The 17,283-nt window shown below is 35.7% G+C and overlaps 1 protein-coding gene across 8 annotated transcripts in view; it reads right to left on the reverse strand.

The window, feature by feature from the left end:
- EXOC6 (exocyst complex component 6) overlaps positions 1-17,283 on the reverse strand; it is a 219,496-nt gene that overhangs the window by 64,341 nt on the left and 137,872 nt on the right. For all 8 annotated transcript variants that reach the window (XM_082423664.1, XM_082423666.1, XM_082423669.1 and 5 more), the window contains one exon: positions 10,353-10,532. In XM_082423664.1, the coding sequence (XP_082279790.1) occupies positions 10,353-10,532 (180 nt within the window). The remainder of the gene's footprint in view (positions 1-10,352; positions 10,533-17,283) is intronic.

The following is a 17,283-nucleotide window of genomic DNA, read 5'->3' on the forward strand; positions in this document are numbered from 1 at the left end:
AAAGCAAAATACACTATAAGACAAGCAAGCTGACTGTGTGTTGCTATAATTTAAAAGCATTAATTAATCACATAAATGTGACTATCATTTTATTTTGAAGATTTACAGGTGAGTTTTTACACCCACACTAATCAGATGAATTGTCCTCCAAACTTTTGTCTACCTAATCACATTGTCTAGTCAGCATTAAAATACTGAGAACTTTAGCAGTTACTAAATGTCTGCTGAACCAGCAAATTTAGAAAACACCAGCCCATTGAAAGCGTTCTTTCCTGGAGAACCGTTATTCTCAAATTTTAAGCAAAAAAAGGTAGATTTCTAAGCTCCAGAAATTTTGGTTCAGTTAGGTCTAGAGGCAAGCACTGGAATCTGAATTTTTAACAAGTATCTCTCCCAAGTGATTTTAATACAAAAAGAAATAAAATGTCTATTTCTTTACACATAGAAAATTATACTTAATAAATGACTGTGAAGATGCTTAGAAAGGATAAGCCACTATGCTTCCACATACTCTGCTAATGCAGCTTAAAATAAATTACTCAAGGAAAGATGGCACACTAAATCATCTGACAATTAAGCATTTAAATATATTTTCTCCCCTAAGAAGTGACAAGTCAAAGCGAAAACCAAATCATTGGTCTCAATTTAAATACATATCAGCCCCTGCTGAAGTTTCGTACTAAATACATGGTACTGGCTTACTCTTTTAAGATATTAAGAACTAAATTAGTTAAATATTAATTCCTTAAAATAATAATGATTAATAAAATTAAGTTTAAGGAGCCTTAAAATACTGTTTTTTAAATGATCTAATTTACTTTTCAAATTCCAGTAATAAACTATGTAATATTTAAGCACTACTTTTTTTTTTTTAGAAAAAGATATTTACCCAGAAACATGGATTTAACCTTATTATATTAGGTCAATGAAACTCAAAATCTATTTATTAGTGGCAGTTGAACATCTGGTATAGCCTACACCAAAGGTGGCCCTCCATATGGGAAGTCGTCCTCTTCGCCAAACATACAATGAGTAAAGGAGAAACCACAAGCAGAAATGGAGGAAGAAGACACTTAACTAGCCAGGCAGATTATTGTAATTAACCCCAGTAAGCAGTGGGCTGGCAGCTGTGTTAGCCAGACAATTCATTCTTCTGCAAAACTGGACTAGACTCTAGATAATCTCTAGGTCCTTTCTAGATTTAACTTCCAGTAAATTTTTTTTGGAATAGTAAAATTATCCCATCACCACAGTTATTTTATTCAACTATTTTTCCCAAAATCTTTCAAATTGTATGTAAAGGTATAAAATTGTATGTGAGATATAAAAGTCATAGAGTCAAGATGAAATTTAGCTAAGATTTAGTAACTCAGTCAATAAAAGTCAGTAAACAACATTTAACACATAAACACTATGTAAGTCATAAGACTTGTGATGTTTTCATCATTGTTCACATTATACAATTTTTGTATGTTATAGTCAATAAATCATCAGATCAATATTACACGTTATCATTATTATTTAAAAATTAATATACCAATAAGAAAAAACAATTTGTAAGCATATATATACAATAAATATATGGTTATGTTTTCATTTGATAAGGAAAGCACTAAAATGTATTCAACGCTACCTATGTCACAATTTTTAAAATACAACCTTTTTGTATTTTTAATACAATTCTTTCTTGTGTCACATAAAAGGGTGATTAAAGCCTGTGATTGTACTACTGACTATTAAAGTTCTCCTTAGCAGTTTTCAGTGAAGTCAAAGGGCATGTGCATCTATATACTAAACTCAGGAAAAAAGTATGAACCAAAGAACATAAAAGGGAAGAGCTAAATGAGAAAATAAGGTGCCAGAATGAATAAATCTAAGTTTAGGTTGGGACTTTACACGTGTATAACACTTAATAACAAATTTTAGATATGGGGACCTTAGAGATGAACTCATCCAATCACTTTACTTCAAAGAGAAGGAAACAAGTTGTTCAAAATCAAGATGGTAGACTAAGTTTATGTGTTTGCTTCCCATTGATCCTGAGATATAAGTGATACAAAAAGCACAGAATTACAAAAAGGAATAAAATATTTAACAACAGAGAAAATGAAGTTGTATGGAGGAATTCATCAAGGGATATTTTCTAGAAGACAGAAAGCAGATTAAATAGAGAAGAGAAAGCAACTGCCCATTATATGCTACCAGGGAACTACAGTGGAGCTGGGAGTCAGATGCGCATTAGAGATCCAGCTGCGCATATGAGAGAGGACAGAAATAAGAAATGGGATGGAAAACAGGGAAAGTAACTGAAGATTTCTGTAACAACTGTGCCAGTGATCCCCTAACTACAGAGCACAAGCATTTTCCATAATGAGAGAACTTTTAAGGGGAGAGCTGAGGCTCCTGGTATAGGTGGAAAGAGAGAGAGCAGGAAGGAGGGAGGGGAGAAAAAGCCCTCCTCATCTGGCACAGTGTCATGACAATGGAAAGAGAGGCAGAGAAGGCTACACAATTTGTGGAGCTCAGTGCAAAATGGAAACGTGGGGTCCCTTGTTCAAAAATTATTAAGAATTTCAAGACGCCAGCAGAGGACCAACCCACATGCAGGACCCTTCTAAACTCGAGACCCCGTGCAACAGCACAGGTTACACATCCATGAAGTCAGCCCTGAAGAGAGGAAACCACAATCTCATGGATAGCTCCATACCTGCTCACTCTAAGGTGAAGAATCCTAGGCAAAATGCCTCCCAAATTAAAAAAAAATTCCAGTCAGATTCCTACTAAGGGGAAAAAAGATCTATTAAAAAATAAGGTATTTATACAGTAGCAGAGTAAACCTATATCAGCATTCCAGGTCCTCTTTGTTAAAAGAGAATGAGAAAAACAAAGAAACAAAAAGCCTATTTGAGGGTAATAGAGATAATTCAAGAAACAGAAAATACTTTCTTTAAAAAACCCTCTAATATCTCAGGGAGATTTGAAAGATATATCCATTAAAAAAAAAGAGAGAGAACAGTATTCTAGGAAAAAGGAACACTTTTAAAACAGAAGTGATTCCTTAAAAATTAAAAAATACAACTACTAAAATATTCTCTATAAGTACTGAAAACAGAATTTAGAAATTCTCCCAAAACAGGGAATAAAAAATGATAAAGAGATAGGAAATGAAGGAAAGGATAATAGATATAGAAGACCAATCTAGTTAATGAGAGTCCAAGAAAGAGAGAACAGAAAAGTAGGGGGAAGGAAATTATCTAAAAAATAATAAAAGAGAATTTTCCTGCACTGAATTTCTGCTTTGACAGAAAGGGACCACTGAGTAAAGAGCTAAGTGAATGAAATAAAAGCTTACATCTCGGGGCTTCCCTGGTGGCGCAGTGGTTGAGAATCTGCCTGCCAATGCAGGGGACATGGGCTCGAGCCCTGGTCTGGGAGGATCCCACATGCCGCGGAGCAACTGGGCCCGTGGGCCACAACTACTGAGCCTGCGCGTCTGGAGCCTGTGCTCCGCAACAAGAGAGGCCGCGATGGTGAGAGGCCCGCGCACCGCGATGAAGAGTGGCCCCCGCTCGCCGCAACTAGAGAAAGCCCTCGCACAGAAACGAAGACCCAACACAGCCAGAAGTAAATAAATAAATAAATAAAAATTAAAGTGAGGAAGCTTGTTTAAAAAAAAAAAAAAAAAAAAAGCTTACATCTCCACACATCCCATGACATTTTAGAATATTAAGGAATAAAAAATAGATCCTGAAACCTGGATGCCAGAAGACAATGGAGGAATGCAATAAAAATTGTCAGAGAAAAACTATTCAACCTAGAATTATTATAACCAGCTAAACTATCAATCAAATATGAGGACAGAAGAAGGTATTTCATGATATGCAAGGATTTAAATAGGAGGAAACTACTGAGGCAGTTTAGCAAAACCAACCAGTGAAGCAAAAAAAACAGGCAGAATCCAGGAAACAGTTCCCAACCCTGGAGAGCAGAGAAGGAAAGTCCTAGGTTAACAGCTACACAGCAATTCTAGAGAGTAACTGGTACAAAGTAGAGACAGAGGCCTCTGTAGCTGTCAGAAAATAGCAGATGAAGAACTGATAGAGTGAAGGGTAGGGAGGCTAATACCTTTACCTTACATAGAAGAGGATTAAGATACTGACTAAAGAAAAGGAACAAAAAATAGGAGTATAACCATTTTATATAAAGAAATGATAAATAGAAGAAATAAAACAAAATGTAACAATGAATGGAAGAAAAAGGGGGAAGCAAGAGGTTGCTATATGTGCCTTATCTTTCACAGTAGGGACTAACAGACATTCTCTTTTTAAGATAACCACCAGAAGAAATGAAAACATATGGTGAAATGGTAGCCTGGGGTTTGGGGGGGACAGGGGGAGGAGGTTATTTTCCATCCCAGACTCTTCTGGGCTACTTGATTTATTATCATGTACACAAATTAACTGAAATAAAAGTATATTAAAACAAAACAACCTTTATTTTCAGTTCTATGAAATAAAACAGACATTAGCAAATTAATCCAGAGACTGAATGATTTGTCTACTTCCATAATGCTGGTTAATTGGAAGAATCAGGCCTAGACCCCACATCTCAGAACTTTCAATATAGTGCTGCATCTTCAGAAAAAAATTCTTAAGGAGAGAATGGTTTTAAAAGTTAGACACTATCCATTTCTGGCTAAATCATGCATCTTCATTTATTGGATATATATATTTGTTTCTCACTTACAGAAAGCATAATTTTTTTAACTACTTATGGAAATAAAAAAGGCAAATTAAAAATTCAGTGGCACCAGATTCATCATTTACATATATCCCTTAGTGGTTGTAAGTCAATAAAACATCTTTACTGAAACAAATACATAACTAGCATTTATGAAAGAAAGAAATGTTAAGTGTTCTTTCCAGCAGCAGATCAGTGCTGGGTCTTTAGGTGGTACTGTATTCACAGTAAAAGGTTACTGAGTTCCATTTGGCAGTCATGAAGAATTACTAAATAACTTCAAGTTGCTCAACAATTTCTTCTATTTATAGACTTGTAAGTGGTGAATGAATGTTGAATGCTTTTAAAAATTCTTCTGGTTTTAAATTTTCTAGCTAATATAAAATCTTATTGAAAAAAACACAAAGCTTACAACTTAGGCTTAAAAATAAGTGTCATAAATGCATAGAAAAAGATGACTTGTAGAATACATGCCAAAATGTTAACAGTGGTTATCCTTTTACAAGATAACAGCAGGTAATTTTTATTTTCTTCTATACTTAGCAATACTTTCTAGTTGTCAGGGAAAAAATTATTAGAAACAAGAAGGGTCACTTACACATCTGAATTAGTAAAAATTGCTGATTCCAAGAGTACTGATTTGGGGATAAAATAGTATTTATTCCATATACTAATCATACTTCACTGGCATTAGCTAGCATCTGACTGTTAGCCACTGTAAGCACTGCAGTCAAGCTATAATAATTATTCAAATAAACATGCTTTAGAGTATCTTTCACAATTAATGAAGTTTTTTAAATGACTATATAATGCACAAGTATAGAACTCAAAGCTAAATAATATCAAGCTAAAAATGTAGGCATAAATACAAGGAAAAAAAGCGAAAAGATATTAAAATAAAACTAATACTATAAAGGGCCTTAAAACAACAGAGGAAGAAAGGAGAAGGAAAGATAAAACTAACATTTATTAACAGTACCTACTTTATGTCAAGCACCCTGCCAGTCAACTATTTTACACATGATTTTAATTCATCCTCTGATAGTCCTATGGGAAAAATGGATTCTGCCCATTTTGCAGAAGGAAAGGGTCTCAGAGAGGTTAAGCAGCTTGCCAGGATTCCAGAGCCAAGAAATTAAAAATCTCAGGCTCCAACATAAGTCCTTCTAACTCTAAAGACCACCCGGTGCTCTCCTCCCTTCATCACCCTGGTCCCTAAGAACAATAACAGATAAATGGGTCTAGCTCTGAGTCATAAAATGGCAAGTTCCCTTGAGGCAGATAATATATTTAGCAGGGCAGCTTAACATCATTATTATACATACTGCCTTTTAGCTTGCTGTTAATTCCTATGGCCAGTAGAGATCCTGGCTTCTCTGCTAGAGCACAGGGAAATGCAGATTAGGAGATAATTTAACATGGAAGCAAGGAAGCTCTTTACTTTTCCGTCCTCTGCATAGGCTTGCACTGGATGACTCTTAAGAGAAACAGGTGAGGGAAGTAATATACCAATACTCTCACGCATCCAACCCCAGAGATAGGAGGTATTTAAAGCAGACATTACTGGTGATCTTCCAAATCCTGCAGCTTTCTACCACAACCACAGTGTAGTAGAAAAGAGAAAACAATAAAGTTCTTTCTCTGGGCTCCATCAAAACCATTATTATCCATTAACTTCTATTGTTCTCATACCCTGTGAGCAGAGAACAAAATTCTATTAGGTGGATTATAACTTTTCTAGAATGAATGGAACTTTTACTAGGCAATGTGGTCAGCAACTACATATCATGTCTATCTTTAATGGAGAAAATGTTCTTTTGCAACAATGGTAGGGACTGACAAAAAATAAATATGCAATGAAGCTAAGAATGGAGCTTTTAAACTAAAAGTCTTAGGTATTTTTTAGGGTTGGGGGCGAGAGAGTCATCTTTATCCCACAGAACCTACTTCTCTGTCCAATTATTTGCAGTACTGGCACTATTTGCACTATTTGAAAGAGTGACCCTTGGTTTCATAGCTCCCATTGACTCAAACTCATGGCATTGTTTATTAACACTGCCAAAACCAAAAATCATGGAGCCAAAACTAGCTCCCCCATGTAATTCCTCATGTCTATACATGGATAAGCTGATCGACTTGGGACTGACTGTGATAAATAAATATCTTCTGAAGATTCCTTTAGTTTGAAAGAGTCCAAAACTGGCCCCTCTTTCTATCTGGGTACAAAGGTAACCTGAAGATAAGGATTTATTTTCAGCTTAAAACATTTAAATAAAAATGGTAGCTTATATAATGCCATATGTTGCTTAGAAAAATAATACATTTAATAACATTACCTCTGTTCTTTGCTCGAAAGAACACAAACTAACTGGATATTTTATACAATTTCAGGATTTCAGAGAATTAATACACTAAGCCATAATATAATTATCAATCTTGCTAAAATTTACCATAGGCAATAATTTAATATTTTTGCTTTGGAATTATGCTTTTAGTTCATCCCTTGAATAAGAATATACTGTTGTTAGTACCATTTTTTTCTTTTCCTAGCTGTAAACTATAATTTTCTTCTTATTTGGTCATGTTCTACATTTATTGTTGGTCTACATTGTATAAAAGTGTATTTCCTTTGCAGAAAAACCCATGTTAGATGACATAAAAATCCAAAATGGCACACAAAGATTCACCTAAAACTACACAAAATATCATAATAGATCAGATGAGTGACAGGAGTCTGTCATTCTCAATGTCACCAGAGTATGTCCTATGAAAAAGCAGAATTTCCCTCTAGATGTCAGTCTCCTGAGGTGAGGCATTAACCCCAAACTTTTCTAACATATAACCTCTCTTAATCTTACCCTAGTTATGCACAAAATCCCTACCCATCATCTCATGTCAAGCTGCGAAGCAGATACTGCAACAATAGAAACATGACGTGTGTGTATCTTGTGTATGTGTGCACACATGTGCATGTGTTTATTCTTGAGGATTGGTTTTGGCTGGAAGCACGGAGATTTACATTGACAAGGTGAATTCAAATTAATTCAACAATTATTTAATGCATACTTTTATGAAATTAATTGATATAAAAATTATACACACACACACACACACACACACACATACATACAGGTTCCCTTTTTCAACTCAAGGACAACAGTGAGGAATGTAGTACCATCCCTGGGTAAGCTTCTAAAAGTTCTTTGGCACAAATCCACTGTTAAAATTTTTTTGCAACACCTTCCTTCAACTATTCTAAGTGGCCCTTCGATGGGGAAAGAGTGAAGGGTGAGCAGAATAACATTTTTTTTTTTTTTCATTTTAAACAAGGGAGATGGTTGGAAGCAGTTGGGTAGGCTCCATATTAAACTTTTTTGTGTCTAGCAACATCTTATCATGAGATTAAAAAGGTCAAAATTTCTCCCTATTTTATTTGTACAAAACTATTACATTCACATTTTAACAGTAGTTCTTATTTTTTTAAATATACCTAATGAGAGAATGTGCACCCTACCATCACCTCTTTGATCTTTGCCTTCCTTTTTTTTTTTTTCCCCTTTGGTTGCACCATGTGGCTTGTGGGATGTTAGCTCCCCAACCAGGGACTGAACCTGGGCCCTCAGCAGTGAAAGTGCGGAGTCCTAACCACTGGACCGCCAGGGAATTCCCTTTGCATCCCTCTTCTGAAGAATCCAGTGTTTCAGCCTATTCACGCTCAAATGTCCCTGTTACATCTTTTTTTTTTAATGTTTCATCAACAGATTATTCAAGATATAGATGTACTATGACTATATTATTAGTATAGAACAATGCTCCTATTTTACTTTTAATCTCTAGCCTAAAAATATCCAACAATTCCTTGGCCTTTTCTGATAGGAAAAGGCATTGATTACATTGACTTTCATAAAAACTACTCCTATTAGAGTTTATTTCTATTTAAGCCTATGCTGTCAACTTCAGGGTTTTTTTTTGGGTTTGGTGGAAAGAGAGTTGTAGTTATTTGGGTTAAAAAGTAAAACAAATTAAAATTTCAAACAACTGACTAAAGAGGTATCATGATACCTGATTTCAAACTATACTACAAAGCCACAGTAATCAAAACATGGTACTGGTACAAAAACAGACACACCGTTCAGTGGAACATAATAGAGAGTCCAGGAATAAACCCACACATACATGGACAACTAATTTACAACAAAGAGGCCAAGAACATACAGTGGGGAAAGGAGAGTCTCTTCAATAAATGGTGTTGGGAAAACTGGGCAGCCACATGCAAAAAAATGAAACTAGACCACTATCTTATACCATACACAAAAATTAACTCAAAATGGATTAAAGACTTGAAACTATAAAATTTCTGTAAGAAAACATAGGAGGTAACCTCCTTGACATTGGTCTTAGCCATGTTTTTTTAGATCTGACTCCAAAGGTAAGAGAAACAAAAGCAAAAATAAACAAATGTGCTACATGAAACTAAAAAGCTTCTGCACAGTGAAGGAAACCATCAACAAAATGAAAAGGCAATGAGAGAAGATATTTGCAAATCATATACCCAATAAGGGGTTAATATCCAAGATATATAATGAACTCACACAACTCAACAACAAAAAAACAGCTGAAAAACTGGACAGAAGATCTGAATAGATATTTTTCTAAAGATGACATACAGATGGCCAACAGGCACATGAAAAGATGTTCAACATCACTAATCATCAGGAAAATGCAAATCAAAACTTCAATGAGATATCACCTCACATTTGTTAGAATGGCTATTATCAAAACAACCAGAAATAATAAGTATTGGAGAAAATGTGGAGGAAAGGGAACCCTCATATGCTGTTGGTGAGAATGTAAACTGGTGCAGCCACTATGGAAAACAGTATGGAGAGTCCCCAAAAAATTAAGAGTAGAACTGCCATATGATCCAGCTGTTCCAGTTCTGCATATTTATTTGGAGAAACAGGAAGACACAGATGTGAAAGTATATGCACCCCTATGATCACTGAAGCATAATTAACAATAGCCAAGATATGAGAACAACCTAAGTGTCCATCAATGGATGAATAGGTAAAGAAAATGTGGCACATGTGTACAACAGAATGCTATACAGCCATAAAAGAGAAAGAAATCTTGCCATTTGTGACAACATGGATGGACCTTGAGAGTATTATGCTAAGTGAAATAAGTCAGATGGAGAAAGACAAATACTGTATGATTGCATTTGTATGTGGAATCAAACAAAACAAAAACAAAGACAAACAACAAACTCAAAGATACAGAGAATAGATTGGTGGTTACCAGAGGGGTAGGGGTTGGGGGGAGGGTGAAGTGGGTGAAGGGGATGGTAACTAGACTTATGGTGGTGGTCACTGTAGTGTATACAAATATTGATTTATAATGTTATACATCTGAAATTTATATAAATGTTATATACCAATTTTTACTCAATAAAAAATGGCTAAGATTCTTCACAAATTGATTTGTAAAAATAGAAAAGAAATATTCAAGCTAGGAAGTTGGTTTAAACAAGTAAGCCTCCAACTAAAATTGAATTCTAAAATATACTTTAGTAAGCAAAATTATAACAATTTTTTGAAATTTTTTATACTTACAGGCAAATGAGTAAACACTTGAAAGATGCTTCTCAAAAAATTAATAAGATCCATTAAGTAACCACTAGCTCTTCCATCTGGCTCAGACATTGTCCAGTCATAATCAGCAAGCTGAACAAATTCATCAATTTTCTGATTAAGTTTGGTATATATTTCTCCTTCTGCTGCATGTCGGGCATCCTGACAGGGGACAGCATAAAAAGTAAGAAACAGTTACAGAAGCAGTTAATAAAACAAGTTTTCTTAAAATTCTAAATTTTGTTTTTTATTTTTCTTTGGTCTAACATTTTAAATATTTATTCAAAGTCCAAGAAAACTGTTGGATTTTTGGCTGGAAGTACTCTATTTATTTGAGTAGATATCACTTTTTTTCCAACCTTACTATCACCTTTTTCATCTTTATCTGGTAGTAGAACTTATTAGTTATCAATTCGGAATTGTTCTCACAGCTCTAAGAAATGGAAAACGGAAGTTGTCAAGAATGCAGAAGACCACTCCCATCCGTTGACTCACTGAGGGAAATTAAGTTGGACTAACACAGAAGAAATGAAACTTACTGGTGTTTTCAGTCAAAGAGCCCCCCACCCCCGCTGCTGCCCGCAAAATAGTTAACTTCTCAAAGAAGGAGAAAAGAAACAAAGGGGGTGATGCAAAAATAGCAGAGTAAGGATATACAAACATTTTCTGATCCATAAAAGCATCAAGAAAACTGGCAAAAGTTGTCAAAAATCTATTTTTCCAGAAGTCTAGAAATTAATTCAAAACTTGTAGCAATTCAAGCAGCATTATTCATGAAAACTTTCTGAATCTTGGTAAGGAAACAAGCTTTGTGATGTTTTGATGTGCCCCATTCCCACTCTCCTTGCCCGGATCCAGCTCCACAGTATCCTTGAAAATCAACATCCCTCAACTGTGGTGCAAACCAGCAGCCTGTCAGTGAACAAAGTGGGGCAGAACGGACTGGAGCTCCTTCAAAGCCACATTCCCAGAAAATTAGCATTATTTGACCTATCTGGTGGTTCCCTGGAAGACATCACTTGCAGAGATGTCTTTATATGACCTAAACTGGGGATTGCCCAGAGCAGAAAGCCTTTTTCTTGGGGGCATTTGTTAAAAACAATTATAGGCAATTGTTTAACATCACAGATACCTTAGGTGGTGGATAATAGCTAGGGTATACAATAAGCTAACCAAAAGGCTTAATAGGAAAAACTGGGGAATGAGATGTCCATAGATGGCTTTGAAAAGCTCTGACATATTCCTGGGAACCTAGAAGACTATGTACATGCGTAGGGCTGTTCACCTGCTCAGGAAAGACCTGAAAAAGCTCTAAGCTCTCATTTACAGCTGACCCTTAAGCTCTGTGCAAGCAGGAAGTGAAGGCTAATGCAGAGGTGTCAAATGCCTGATTGCTGAAGGCATGCCCCAATACACACAGAGAGTCCCTTAGCAAAGACTGGGAGACTGACTGGTTCCAGGTTTTTAAGGAAATCTATGTCCAATCATTAGCTGGCCACTAAGCTAACCAAGCAGAGACTTAAGTGGCCACACACGACAAAAAATACAGACTTTACAGAATTAATTCAGACAAGTCATGAAACAATCACCAAGAAGAAACAACAAACCTTGGGGAGAAAAGAGAATCTGACTTCCAGAATTGTCACATTACATTATTTAATTAATTTATTTATTTAAAAAATATTATTGGAGTAGAGTTGATTTACAACGTTGTGTTAGTTTCAGGTGTACAGCAAAGTGAATCAGTTATACATATACATATATTCATTCTTTTTAAAGATTCTTTTCCCATATAGGCCATTACAGGTATTAAGTAGAGTTTTCTGTGCTACACAGTAGGTTCTTATCAGTTATCTATTTTACTATTAGTATGTGTATATGTCAATCCCAATCTCCCAATTTATCCCTGCCCCCCCTTATCCCCTGGTAACCATATGTTTGTTTTCTACATCTGTGACTCTACTTCTGTTTTGTAAATAAGTTCATTTGTACCCTTTTTTTAGATTCCACATATAAGCGAAATCATATGATATTTGTCTTTCTCTGTCTGACTTACTTCACTTAGTATGACAATCTCTAGGTCCATCTATGTTACATTATTTTAAATCTTTTTTTTTTCTTTAATTTTTATTTATTTATTTTTTGTTCACGTTGGGTCTTCGTTGCTGTGCACAGGCTTTCTCTAGTTGCAAAAGCGAGGGCTTCTCTTGTTGTAGAGCATGGGGTCTAGGCACACGGGCTTCAGTAATTGCAGCACGCGAGCTCAGTAGCCGTGGCTCGCGGGCTTAGCTGCTCCGTGGCATGTGGGATCCTCCCAGACCAGGGATCGAACCCATGTCCCCTGCATTGGCAGGCGGACTCTTAACCACAGCACCACCAGGGAAGTCCCTGTTACATTATTTTAAATGTCCAGTTTTCAACAAAATTTACAAGTTGCACAAAGAAACAAGAAACTATGAGACACTGGACTACAAGACAAAGGTTTTAAATCAGCTATTTAAAATAACCAAAGAACTAAAGGAAAATATGAGAACAATACCTCACAAAATTGACTATAAATTAAGAGACAGAAATTACTTTTAAAAAAGAAGAACCTAATAAAAATTCTGCAGTTGAAAAATACAATAAATGAAATGAAAAAATCATTACAGGGGTTCAACAGCAAATGTGAGTAGGCAGAAGACAAAGAAGATTAGATCAACAATATCAACCAACTAGACCTAACAGACATCTATTGAACATTCAACTCAACATTAGCAGACCATGCATTATTCTCAAGTGAACAAAGGACACTATCCAGAACAGAGCATATGTTAGGTCATAAAACAAACCTTTAAAGTACTGAAATCATACAAAGTATGTTCTCTGACCACAATGGAATGGAATTAGAAATTAATAACACAATGCGTTGGAAAATTCACAAATATATGGAAGTTAAACAAGAGACTCCAATAAATAACTAATGGGTCAAAGAAGAAATCATGATCAAAATAAAAAACTACTTTGAGGGACTTCCCTGGTGGTCCAGTGGTTAAGACTCAGCGCTTCCACTGCAGTGGGCGCAGATTCGATGTGATCGGGGAAGTTCCACATGCCGCACGGTGAGGCCAAGTAAACAAACAAACAAAAAACAAAAACTTGCGATAAACAAAAATAAAAACACACTATCAAAATGTACAGGATACAATGAAAGAGGTGCTTAGAGAGAAATTTATAGCTATACATGCCTATATTATAAATGAAGAAAGATCTCACATCAATAACCTAAACTTCCAACTTAAGAAGCTAGAAGAAGAAATGAGAGTTGTGGGTTCTCACTCAGACAGCGGCACTCTGACAGAACAGCATGAGGGATGTTGGGGGACTGAAGATTAGGCATTGTGTCTTTTGGAACCAAGGCAAAAGATCTTCACGCCTATGCTTCTCTTTTAAAGGATCACATAGACTTGAACAAAAAGCATTTTGAAAGTTAAAACTAGAACAATCTCTGCCTTTCTCTCAGTTTTTTTTAGACTGTAAAAGGCCCTGGAATTCCTTTTATCACCTTAAGGAGGGTGGACAACTTGCCACTCTGGCTAGTAGAGCTGAGAGCTAGATTTAATTTGATGGTGGTTGGGGGCAGTGGTGGTGGCAATGTGATATTTCTGGCAAAACTAATACTTATTGGGAATTCCCTGGCAGTAGAGTGGTTGGGACTCTGAGCTTTCACTGCCGAGGGTGCAGGTTCAATCCCTGGTCAGGGAACTAAGATCCCGCAAGCCACACATCACGGCCAAAAAGGAAAAAAAACCCAAAACTAATATTTATTTAGATTCATATCTTGACTAAGAAGAGACCTAAGTATCACTCACCATTATCAGTCCCATAATATATTTGAATACAACTTAACCTAATATGTCATTTATATCATGTCTATGAATACAGCAGTACGAAGACACAGATATCTCCCACCCTCAAGGATCTCACAATCCAGGAAGAGATACAATTATTACAAAACATGATTAGTGCTACATTAGAGGTTTAAAACAAAGCATGCTGAGTAAACAAAGGAGGAAATAATTACTACTTATTTGATAAAAAGCTTTGTAGAAGGGATGCCATTTGAGTTGTAACTTTTAAAAATATAATCAGGAACCCTTACTTTGGTATTTTGGTTTGTGTGCCTTAAGAAATTTTCAAAAAAAGAACAGTGTAAGAGAAGGTAAACATGGACAATAAAAACGTACCATTTTCGCATTTCAATGCTTTTTTGGCTCCCTCTCTAATTTTCACAATGTCTAACCACTTACTACTCACGTTGGGTTGAAGAAAACTAACTACTGGTAGACATCTTTCCATTTGCATGCTTGCCTACACAGTAGGATTGAAACAGGAATTCCAAGAAAGATTTTTCTGTTCTCCCTACTCAGAGGTCTAACACAAATTTGACACAGATAACGAAAACTTTCAACAGTGTCTCTCCTCAACTATAAAGGAAAACAAACATTGTTTTAAATAAACAGGAATTTAAGATAAGGTAATGTTATTAACTGAAATTTTAATAATTATTAAATATGACAGTAGCTAAATGAGTTCTGACTCAAAATAAAATTAACTACAGCAACTTAAGCTCTGTTAAAATTTCTAATGCAATGTAAATCTACTCAGAAAAATCTTAAGATTGAGGAATTTAACATTAGAGTTTATCAATAACACTGTATCAGCCACTATAAATTTGGTACTTTTAGGTAATGTAGGTACAAAACACCCACTAAAATGTAAGCTCCATTAAGGCAGAAAGTTTGTGTCTGTTTCTGTTCACTGATTAATCCTTAGCACCTAGAACAGTGCTTGCAACAGAGTAGACAGTTGATGAGTACTTGTTAAAAAAATTTTTTTTAATCACTCCTGCCCCAAAGAAGTTTATGACCTAGTTGGGATAGAAAAGCAGCACAAATAAAATAATCACAGAATGAATAAATATTAACAAATTAGTAATGACTACATGTGTAGTAAAAGTGTAGTGAAACAGGAGAGATCATGCGGGCTGGAAAGGTTTATATCACTTGCTGTTCCAGTTACTATTGTTGAGTAACAAACTACCCCCCAAATCTTAGTGACTTAACATAACAGGCATTTTATTATGCTCACACATCCCATGGGTTAGGAATGCAGACAAGGAACAGTAGGGATGACTTCGTTCCACTCTATCCAGGACCTCAACTGGGATGACTTGAAGGCTGAGAATGAGACTCCACAGCAGGGGATTAGAATCACCTGGAGGTTTTTTCGCTCACATGTCTGGATAGGCAGACTCTCCATATGGCTTGGCTTCCCCACAGCATGGTGGCTACAGGGTACCTGGACTTCTTGCATGGCAGCTCAGGCCTCCAAGCATGTGTTTCCATGCTTGGATTAAGGTGGAAACAACATTACCTTTTATGTCCTAGCCTCAGAGTCTCACAACATTGTTTTCCCTGTTATCTATTGGTTAAAGCAGTCACAAGCTTGCCCAGATTCCAGGGGAGGGGACATAGATCCCCACTTCTTAATGACAGAAGAGTCAAGAAATCTGTAGCCATTAAAAAAAATCACCATCTTGCTAATAATGAATAATGGAAAAATTATCTATAAAAAATACGGTCCAGGGGTTTGAGAAAATAAGAAGAGGTTTGATGGCCACTATTTCACTCATCTTTACATCTTGAGGAAATTACTTAACTTTTGTAAATCCTAGTTTTTCATCTATGAAAAGAGCATCATCATCACTCAGAGAGCTGTTCTGAGCATTACACAAGTTTCTACCATTAATGCAAAATACCTAACAGTACTTGGTACCTAGTAGGTGCTCAAAAAGATTTAGTTTCCTTGCACCTACTAGTGTTGGGTACTTAGTAATGCTCAATAAAATGTTTCTTAAGTGAACCGTATTGAGACAATTAGTATAATCTCAAGCCTTTCAAATTGCCCAATTAGCTTAACTTAACTGTAGTTATTTGCATGTAAGGGAGAAAAAAATTGGGTATTAAACATTCACAGAATAATTTTTTAAAACATGAAACAGTGGTGAGATGGAAAGGGGGTCATATTTAATGTACAGCAATGAGTCATGGCAATAATATATATCCCTCTTTAGCCTCCTGAACAGCATTAGGGGAAGGTACCCAAGATGGCAAATGCTTATGGCCTACAGAACTGAACCATTACACACATTAATGATACCACTTATATGTCAATTTCTCAAAGCAATATAAAAGTGTTTATTATTACCACTTTGCATTTTGCCCCAGTGTTCATCATCAGCCCCCTCTGTTTCATGTCTCACTACCTTTACTGAATCTCTGCAATTTTAGAAGGCAGCTGGATAAGGGAGGCTTAAAGCTCAGAACTGTATAAGCATCCCATAATACTCAACCCACTTCCCTTCTATCACCAGGCAAAGAAAATTTGGAGTCTCATTGCTCCTATCTTCCACTACATTCCCTATCTGCTGCACTCAGACTGCTACACATGATTTCTCTTGCTTTTCTGGGATGCCTCTGACATAGGCAAAGAGGGAACAAGATACCTAACAAAATTTTAAAAACCAGTATCAAGGGACCCCTTTCCTCCAAACTCAGAGAGATAAACTACTTGGTGAAATTTTAGATTTTTTTTTAAATGGCCATTCTTTTAAAATCCTAATTTAAATCTACCTTTAAAATCAATGGTATACTTAATTTCCCTTTTTACTCTACAGAATTTCATTAAAATAAAGAAGATGTTATTTCACATTTTCCTAGATGTTTTAAAAAGCAATATGGGACAATTAAAATATTAACCAAAATTTGAGATGGAGAGAGGGTCCAAAATTCTAGAAAATTTGAAGTCATGAAAGAAAACAAATGCTGTATTTATCTGAAGGAAGAAAAATTATAAAAGTGATGATGATGAA

The sequence above is a fragment of the Balaenoptera physalus genome (assembly GCF_965194825.1).
Source record: "Balaenoptera physalus genome assembly, chromosome: 14".
Lineage (NCBI taxonomy): Eukaryota > Metazoa > Chordata > Mammalia > Artiodactyla > Balaenopteridae > Balaenoptera > Balaenoptera physalus.